This window comes from Muntiacus reevesi, chromosome 2 (assembly GCF_963930625.1).
Source record: "Muntiacus reevesi chromosome 2, mMunRee1.1, whole genome shotgun sequence".
In the NCBI taxonomy this organism is placed as follows: domain Eukaryota; kingdom Metazoa; phylum Chordata; class Mammalia; order Artiodactyla; family Cervidae; genus Muntiacus; species Muntiacus reevesi.
Window position 1 is genome coordinate 63078668 of NC_089250.1, and position 10354 is coordinate 63089021.

Here is a 10354-nt window from a genome sequence, read left to right on the forward strand (position 1 = left end):
TCTCAATACAAAATATTAAAATTTTGCATTCTTTATTGATACTAAGTCTTCTAAATAAGAATTGTATTTTACACTCACAGTACTCACAGTATATCTAAATTTGAACACTCAGTTTTCATCAAAAATACATGATCTATAGAGTTTAAAAAATTTTAAAAAAAATTTTACAACCTGAAAAGTAGATCTATATACTCCAGTTATAACAAGTATACATACTTAGAAGTGTTCCAAAAACTGAATTGCATTCATCTTAAAGTTTAGATTGTTTAAAATTAATTTTTTGTTGTATGTTTTTCATGCCACATTTGGGATCTTCGTTCCCCAACCAGGGAATCAAACTCACAGCTCCTGTGGTGGAAGCATGGATTCTTAATCACTGGAAGGTCAGGGAAAGTCTCTAATTAAGTTAGAAATTCCCTGGTGGTCCAACAGTTAAGGCCTCATGCTTCCACTGCAGGCGGCATGGGTTCGATCCCTGGTCAGGGAACTAAGATATCACATGCTGTGTGCCACAGCCCCCAAAAATAATTAATTAAATTAAATTTTCAATTTCTCACTTACACTAGATACATTTCACTTGCTTTTCCACCATACTGAATGGCAGAGGATTATAGGCTGATTCTGAAAGTCAAATGTCTGTTATCAGTGTTTATAATATTGCAACTAGGTAAACATTGTTTCCTATATAATCTAGTAGTAAACTAGGACTACTTTCCTCTTATCATTCATTAAAATTCCCTAGGAAAAAAAGCTATGTAAGAAATGAAATTTCTAAATTTTTGTATGTCTAGAAAAGTCATTATTCTGCCTATTGTGAGTAGCATTGTGTCCGCTTCCAAAAAACTAGCTTCAAGTCTGGACCTCTGGTACCAGTGAATGTGAGCTTGTTTGGAAATAGGGTCTTTGCAGGTTAAAGTAAGTTCATACTGGACTAGGAAGGGCCCTAATCCAATGACTGGTGTCCTTATTTTAAAAAAAAAAGGAAAATGTAGGAAGAGAAGACACAGGGGGAGAGTGCCATGTGAAGATGGAGGCAGAGAGTAGATTGCTGTATCTGTCTACAAGACCAAAATGGTAAGAATTGCTAGCAACCACCAGAAGCTAGGAGAGGGGCATGGGACAGATTCTCCTTCAGATCTCCCAAAGGAAATCAACCTGAAGTTTGGACTTCTAGCCTCCAGAACTGTAAGAGAATAAATTTCTGTTGTTGTAAGCTACCGGTTGTTCTTACTTAGTCGCTAAGTCATGTCTGACTCTTTTGCGACCCCATGGACTGTAACCTGGGCTTCTCAGGTGGCGCTAGTGGTAGAGAACCTGCTTGCCAGTGCAGGAGATGTAAGAGACGTGGGTTTGATCCCTGGGTTGGGAAGATCCCCTGGAGGATGGCATAGCAACCCACTTCAGTATTCTTGCCTGGAGAATCCCATGGGCAGAGGAGCCTGGCAGGCTATAGTCCATTGGGTCACAAAGAGCTGGACACAACTGAAGCGACTTAATATGCATGCATGTTTCCACATTTTGGCTATCATGAATAATGCTGCTATAGACATTTGGGTTCGAGTTTCTGTGTGGACATGTTTTCATTTCTTTTGGGAACCTACCTAAGAGTGGAATTGCTGGCTCACATGGTAATTCTATGTTTAACTTTCGGATGAACTGCCAGGTTATCTTCCATAGGAATGAGGCACTGAGCCACTGCCCATAGAACTCACTGACCTTATCACATACTAACCAAGTTCATGGAACTGCAGAAGAGCTACAAAGACTTAGTTTTGACTCCAGATCTAGCAAATTAATGAAGAAAAAGATAACCTAAAAACTTTCCTACAATAAAAATCCAGTCTGCTGGTCAAAACATAGTTTTAACTTTTTAAAATTATATTTATTATTGAATATATAATATGGGTCTGTGGTACATAGTCCAAAAGGTATAAAAAGTAAGTAAAAAGAAGGATTCTGTCCCTTTCTTGCTCCCCTCCTACCCAGTCTCTTCCCCAGAGGCAAATACCGCTCAAATGTCTTGTTAATCTTTCCTGAGTTAATTGGTAATTTTGCAAGCATATACATCTACATTGTTTAATAAAAAGTATTTTAAATGCAGACCAGAGGTTAAAAGAAAGCAGGAAGTCCCTAGATGCCAGAAATGAAAAGAGAACTGAAAAAACAGTATGGGGAGTGCTTAAGATGCTTTAGGGGTTACCCAGAAACTTAGACGTTTAATGCCCATGAAGCAGAGGACCTTGATCCTAGGGGAGGCAGAGAATCAGAACGGAGGCCCCCACAAAACACTGGGAACCTCAAAGAGCTGAATCTTTGGTGAAAAGCTGGGCCCCCAAAAAATTCGCCCACCAACATAGGGTGATATAAGCAAGCTTATCTCTTTTGTCCAATGGGAAATGAACTTCTCTAGAGACTCAGTCTGGGCCTGCACTTGACATGGAGCTGGCTCTAAATTTACATCACCTGCATGATCCAGGGGACCAGGCATAGAAATTAATGCAAATATTGTCCCTGAGCTATGAAAGTCAAGTCGGGCCCTTCCTCCCCAACACTGTCCTCGAAGGTAGGAGAATCAGGCCAGGATTTTATTCAGTACCAGACTGATCAGTATACAATTTCCTCTTGACCTTTATCCCTGAACGTCCCCAGAGTCCTGCTGCAACTCCAAGACTCCCCTGCATTCAGGCCCAAAGGACAAGGACTTGTGTGGACTTGTGTGAACGGCGAGCTTGTCCACTCTAGCTGACCTCCATTTCTGCTTCTTACTGAGCATGGACAAAATCTCTGTTGGTCTGATTAACATCCTCCCAGTAAGGAGACCACCTCCTTTGCTTTTCTGATCCAGATCCAAAGCGGGAATCCTAGTGGATGAGAGAGGGATGTATGCGTCAGCAGGCTGAATCCTGTCTTCATCCCACCACCCTTCATTCAACATCAAGTGTGACGCCAGACCCCAGACCCCAGAAAAGAGCATCATATGGTTCTCTTTGTACTGGGGGAAGAGAAGGTTCTTTGGGGAGACAAGAGGAGGGCATTCTAGGCAGAGGGAGCAGCGTGTGAAAAGGTGATGGGGTCAGACCACACAGGGTCTTGGAAGCTAGGCAGAAACTTTTAGATTCTGTGCTGAAGGCATAGCTGGGAAAAGTTTTGTTTTGTTTTTTTAATTTTTTGGCCACACCACAAAGCATGTAGGATCTTAGTTCCCCAATTAGGGATCAAACCTGCATCCCCTGCATTGAAAGTGTGGAGTCTTAAGCACTGGACCACCAGCAAGGAAAAGTTTTAAGTGAAGAAAGGACAAGACTCTTTAACTGAGTCACAGGTATGCAAGGCACAGAACAGAGCCATGAGCCCCAAGATGGAGAGTGACCCTCTAATTCAGCCTGTTGCCCCAGTTGTACTTGAGGAAGGTTGGGCTGATCACCAGGACTTGGAGAGGAAGAGGAGGTGGACAACCTGGGTCCCAGCCCACAGCAGCCCACAACCACATCTTCCCACCTGTCGAACCCTTACCTGGTCTTTTCTATCTGCCATTCTACTAGGGAACTGGACCACTTTCAGAAATCTAAGGAAGAATTAGGAAGTGGAGGGGTTTCAGCAGCCCCTGAGACCTGGGAAGGTCTGGCAAGTGTGCCCAGTAAGTCAGTAGAGAGTCTCCTTGGAGGTCCCTCTGTCATCCGCTGCAGTACCCTCCCCTTACCTGCCATACTAAGAATGTCTGGGTTCCCAGACCACCATCTCCTCACTCAGAGCATCTGAAGTCCATGCGAGATCAAAGAGCTGCAGGAGCAGCAGCAGCACCTGCCTCCAAGAACCCTGGCCCCTGGCATTCCTGTGGGAGACGGGGCATTTCGTGGTTTGGTTCCCCAGCAGCTCAATGCCCTGAACAGGGACCTGGTTCATCCTGAGAAAGAGAGTAGAAACTGAAAGAACTCTGGGGGCAAGTCTGGCCATCCAGTCCCCTGCCCTCTCCTCGAGGCCCACCTGGAGACCATGTTGGGTTGGTTGACGTTGTTGCTGAGACTGGCAGCCCGCAGGATCTTCGAATTCCCCATCAGGGCACAAGTCCCACAGAAGAGATCAAAATGGCTCATTGAGGGTCGGGGAATCACCTTGAGCAGCTTCTTCCACACTCTTCTCAGCTCACTTGCTGCGTTCAGGTCCTGAAAACAGCAGGAGGGAGGAGATGGGGGGCTGAGACCCAGGTATTGGCTCCCGGAGGAAGGGAAGCAGACCTGAGTGGGTGGGACCTCCATCGGGAGATCGGGAGCTGAAGCTGTGAAGATGGGAGGCACTCTAAGTCAGGGCCGAGGGCAGGGGTTTGGGACAGAAAGTGGGAGGTGACCTGGGCCCGTGGGAGGACGGGATGGGACGCCCCAGTGTTGACCACTGACCGACCACCAGGGCACAGCACCGGGGCGCGTGGACTCTGCTGCTCCCATCAGGGACCCCCTCATCTTCTCATAGCCTGCATCAAACCAGCGCTCTCCAGCTGTGTGGTGGCAGACAGAGTGGTTGAGACTCCCGGACGGGCTGCCACATTGCCTGAACTTGAACCAAGGGCAGCTGCAACGCCGTGGTGCCATGTCCATCCATTTTTCTTGGGATGTTGAGTCAATCTTCAGATCCAGGCAGGGGGCCATCAGCCACAAGAGGAGCATCCAGAAGATGCACAGGACAAAAATCTGCCACCAGCGCCTCATGTCTGGCCCAGGTGATGGCTCCAGTGGCAGGCTGGTTCCTCTACCTGGGACTGGGAGCGACGAGAAACTGAGGTCATAGACAGCCCCCCAACTCCTGTGGGCCTCTGTGTCTCCCCAGACCTCCACACCACACCTTCTCCCAAGCCCTCATCTCCCACTTCTCTGTCCATTCGCTTACCTCCAAAGGGCCCTCCAACTGGGCCTGGGATGGAAGACGTGAGGGCAGAGAGGTAACATATGGTGTGTCCCCTATCCTTCCCACAGAAGGGAGGTTGAGCTCTCAGTGGGGTCCTCCCTGCCAAGGGTTATATTACAGATCTCATCACAAAGTCCACATTGTGACCTCCCTCCTTTAGGCTCAAAGCCACCACCCTATCCTGTCTGTCACACTCAAGCTGCCTGCCTTGAGTGCAAGATCCACATAGACAGGGACTGACCTTTACATTTATATATATATATATATATATATATATATATATATATATATATATATATATATATATTGTTTTCGGCTGCCTCGGGTCTTAGCTTGTCACACAGAATCCTTTATTATGGTGTGTGGGCTTCTCTCTAGTTGTGGCACGTGGGCTCCAGAGCACACAGGTTCAGTAGCAGCAGGCGGGCATATTGCCCCCATGGCGTGTGAGATCTTAGTTTCCCAGCCAGGGATCAAATCCACCTCCCCTGCACTGGCAGGTGGATCCTCAACCACTGGACCGTCAGGGAAGTCTCGTGATTACCTTTTTTACCTCTGAATCCCTAAGACTTAATCATTTAAGAAATATTTATGGGATACAGGAACAGAGTAGACAGGGAACCTTAAGTACTATTTATGGGTGACGGCCCCTCTCCAATTGCACAACTTCGACTCAGACTTCGCTTCTGTTCTCTCGACCCCCAAACCCGGCAGTCTGTCGTACCTTGACTTAGTTGTCTCAGAGACCCGTCACCCCGGACAAGCCTGAGACCCAACTCATGTTGCTCCTTTTAAACCAAACCATTCCCAAGACTTCTGTATCTCAGCCCGTGTTCCTCTCCTCACCTCTTGCTGAAGCCAGGAACCCATATGTTATCCTTGACTCCTCCCTCTCCCATGATTTCCAAATCCACTTTTAATCCTTTTGTTTCTGTCTCCAAACCACTTTCCTCACTTCCAGTGCCACTCCCTTAATTCAGCCCTGGCCTGTGGAAGATGTTAAACAACTAAATGAAAAACGGAGTTGTTTTTAAGGTTTTTAATAGAGGGGGTGGGGTCAGAAATCATTTTATTTTTTTTAAAAATCAAAATGTTTTCTTCCATGGGATGAGAACAGGAAAACAGTTGTCATAACTAGTGAAAATCTGCAGTGGGTATTTTATAGCTTTAAAAAATTCACCAGGGGATTTTGCTGGCAGTCCAGTGGTTCAGACGCCAAGATTCCACTTCAGGGTCTATGGGTTCGAACCTTGGTTGGAGAACTAGATCCTATATGCTGAATACGGCAACCAAAAAAAAAAAAAAAAATTCACCAAAAAATTTGAGTAAGGTCTGTGGACTAATTGATGCTTTTGAACTGCAGTGTTGGAGAAGACTCTTGAGAGTCCCATGGACTGCAAGAAGATTAAACCAGTCAATCCTAAAGGAAATCAGTCCTGAATATTTATTGGAAGGGCTGATGCTGAAGCTGAAATTCCAATACTTTGGCCACCTGATGCAAAGAACTGACTCATTAGAAAAGACCCTGATGCTGGGGAGAATTGAAGGCAGGAGGAAAAGGGGACGACAGAGGATGAGATGGTTGGATGGCATCACCAACTCTATGGATATGAGTTTGAGCAAGCTCTGGGATTTGGTGATGGACAGGGAAGCCTGGAGTGCTGCAGCCCCTGGGGTCACAAAGAGTTGGACACGACTGAGTGACTGAACTGACTGCAAATTAATGAATTGTGTCAATGTCAATTCCCTGGTTTGTATAATGTAAGATGATACCATCAAGAGAAACTGGGTGATGGGTACATGGGATCTCTTTTTACTATTTTTGTAATTTTTAAATTTTAATTAAATTTTAAATTTAAATTTAATTTTAATTAAATTTGATTAAATTAAATTTTAATTTAATTAATTTTAATTTTAATTTTAATTTCTATTTTAAAATAAAAAGTTTTTAAAAAATCATCTAGAAAAAGATGCATAGTAAGTTTTATTGGTGTTTCACTTACATAAACTAACATAATATTTTTGTTGTACAACACTCAAAAACTTACCATTTAAACCATTTTAAAATGTACAATAAATCAATGACATTTAGGACATTCACGCCATAATGCAGCCATCACCACTACCTAATTCCAGAACATACTCATCATCCCAAATGGAAACCCCATACCCATTAAGCAGTCGTTCCCCATTCCCTTCTTATCCAGCCTTAGCAAAATATAACCTTTTAAAAACATCCTGAAACATTAGCTTTGGTTTTGCGTTTTAGCAATTTTATCAAGGCATAATTCACATGCCATAAAATTCACACATTTTAAGTGTATGATTCAATAAATGTATACAGCTGTATAAGCATCACCACAACCCAGTTTTAGGACATTTCCATCAGAGATCCCCATTTGCATCTGCAGTCAATGCCACTCATTCCAGGTAACCACTAACCCACTTTCTCTAAAGATTTGCCTTGTTTATAAATGGAATAATACAATATGCAGTTTGTCATATCTGATTTCTTTTCCTCAGCATAATATTTTTTTAAATGTATATTGTATCATGCACCAGGAGTTAACTCCTGCTGTTGAGTAGTACTCCACTGTGTGGATAGATCACATTGTGTTTATCCACCCACCAGCTGATGGACATCTGAATTGTTTCCACTTTTTGGCTTATTATCAATAATGCTCCTATGACCATTTGTTTACAAGTTTTTGCAGGAACATGCATTTTCATTTCTCTTGGGTAGACAACTAGGAATTGTTGGTTTATACATGCATTTATATTTAAGAAAAATCTTTCAAAGTATTTTCCAAAGTGGCAGCACTGTTTTACACTTATCACCAGCAATGTATGAAGTTTGTAATTTTTCCACATTCTCAATGACATTTGGTTTTGTCTCTTTTTGATTATGGCTATTCTAGTGAGCAGGAGATGGTATCTCATTATGGTCTTAATTTGCATTTTCCTAATGACTAATGATGCATAGCATCTTTTCATGCACTTATTAGCTAGCCATTCATATGTCTTCTTTAGAGAATATCTATTCAAATCTTCTGCCCATTTTTAAATTAAGCTGTCATCTTACTATTTTTAAGAGTTCCTTATGTATTCTGGATATAAGTCCATTATCATACGTGGTTTGCAAACTTTTCCCTTAGTGTCTTTTGAAATGCAAAAACTTTGGTCATGGGGAGTCCAATTTATTTTATGGATCATGACTTTGTATCATGGATTTGCCTAACCCAGGATCATGAAGGGTTAGGGGTGACCATGGTTCAATGTAGTTTAATGGTCCAGTCACTGATTTGTTGTAAGTTATACTTAAACATCTTGAGCTAATAAAGCTTCTGCCCTTTACCAATGGATCTCCATGTGGTTTGCAGAACACACTGACAATTCAGGCAGTTTACAAATTCATCCCCTTTAACTTTCTGCATGCTCCGGACCTCACATTCAGCCAAGGATGACAGGATACCTAGAACCCTCTCCAGTCTCTCCTGAGCATGTGTATAGGCTTGTACAAGTAGGCAGCCTTCCAGACCACCAGGGATGTGTGAAACCTTATTAAGACCCACAGTAACTATCTTCTTTCCAGATCTGTTAAATTTCTGGCTGGCTTACCGGTCTGTTGCTTGTCCCAACCAGTATCATGACCTCAGGATTGCTGCACTGTTGATTTTCCTTGATTGTTTGCCACTAGATTGCTATTATTTTCAACAACATCCATGGGCAAGAATTTTCCAAACTCTGCTCCAAATCAAATCAATGACTTCCAAGAGCAAAGCTCCTAATGCTCACAGGCATCCCCACTCTTGCAGGACTGCCACCACAAAGCTAGAGTGGGGGAGGTGGGAACAGCTGCTGTCTAAAATGCACCATGAAGCTCATTGATCTTACTGAGGTTTGATAGTTTCTCTAGAATAAATGCATCTCCATTTGATGTATCCCTTTGGTCAATTTCCAGAGTCCTAAGGTGACTGTTCTGACAATTTTATACAGTTTCATTGCTTTAAAAAAAAATTATCTATTCATTTATTTGGCTGTGCCTGGTCTTAGTTGCAGCACATGGGATCTTTGAACTTTGTTGCACTTCGTTGAACTTCCTCTGACCAGGGACTAAACCCAAGCCCCATGAATTGGGGGCCCAGAGTCTTAGCCATTGAACCATCAGGAAATTCTCAAATATACTTAGTTCTTTTTAAAATAATTTTATTAGTATTTATTTAGTTTTTGCTGTGCTGGGTCTTTGCTGCCTCTCAGGTTTTCTCTAACTGTGGCGAGAGGGGGCTATTCTCTAGCTGTGGTGCACAGGCTTCTCATTGCTGTGTCTTCCATTGTGGAGCATGAGCTCCAGAGTGCGTGGGCTTCAGTAGTTGTGGCACGTGGGCTCATTAGTTGTGGTTCACACTATGAGTGTGGTTCACACTCATTAGTTGTGGTTCATCATTTGTAGAGCACAGGCTCAGTAGTTGTGATGCATGGGCTTAGGTACTCTGCAGCATGTGGGATCTTTCCAGCCCAGGGATCGAACCCATGTCTCCTGGATCAGCAGGCAGTTTCTTCACCACTGGACTACCAGGGAAACCCTCAAATATACTTATTTCTTTGATGATTTAAGGAAAACTTCACTTATCACTGTCTCATGTAAGGTGAAAGAAGGCTGTGACTGGGCAGAATGAACCAATGAAAGGGCCTGAACCCTTCCCCTTCTCTGGTCAGGCTTAGGCTGCATCTACATGTGACCAGTGACCCCCTCTTCCTGCAATCCAGTGTGCAGAGTGAGGCACTCCTGTACAGGATCCAACTGCTCCCATGGCCAAAGGACCTTACCTCAATGGGGAGAACTGGAAACATTAGGGGGAAGCCTGACATTGTGAAGAGCAAAGTTTCCAACTGGTCAGTGTCTTGGTCTCCTGACTTCTGTGCCATGGTCACCTAGAAGAACTCTATGAAGGGAAAGGACTACCTACTTCTAGAATTCCTAAAAAAGAAAGTTTCCCCACTTTGCTGTCCCTATTACAGTTTCCTGATTTTTCCTTCACAGTGCAAGGCACATTCTCCTTTAATTAATTTTTTTCAAATTAATTTGAAAAATTAATTTAATTATTTTTTCAAAAAAATTTTTATTATGGTAAAATACACATAACATAAAATTTACCACTGTAACCATTTTCAGAGCACAGTTCAGTGGTTTATATAACATACATACATTTTGTTGTTGTTTACCTCTCCCTATTCCCCACTGAAAGCTCCTCAAGAGTAAGTATGAACCACATCTTTGTTACTCAACCATGGTATTCTATAACAGGGGAGACAAGAAAAGCTTGAGAAATACATGTTGAAGAAGTGAAGTGTGTTTTAGCGGGGAACCCCACTGAGGAAGGAGGGCTTGGAAGTCAAACATGAATGGGCGTAGAATGGACATATGGCAGAGAGGAGAGGATAATTTCTGTTGACA

General features: G+C 43.2%; 1 protein-coding gene across 1 annotated transcript; it reads right to left on the reverse strand.

Moving 5' to 3' along the window:
- Positions 1-3708: 3708 nt before the first annotated feature.
- On the reverse strand, positions 3709-5769 carry C2H20orf173 (chromosome 2 C20orf173 homolog). The gene is given in 6 exon segments (XM_065919182.1): positions 3709-3904; positions 3985-4163; positions 4395-4735; positions 4738-4969; positions 4971-5021; positions 5746-5769. Coding segments are annotated over 6 exon segments (1023 nt in total).
- Between the last annotated feature and the right edge of the window lie 4585 nt (positions 5770-10354).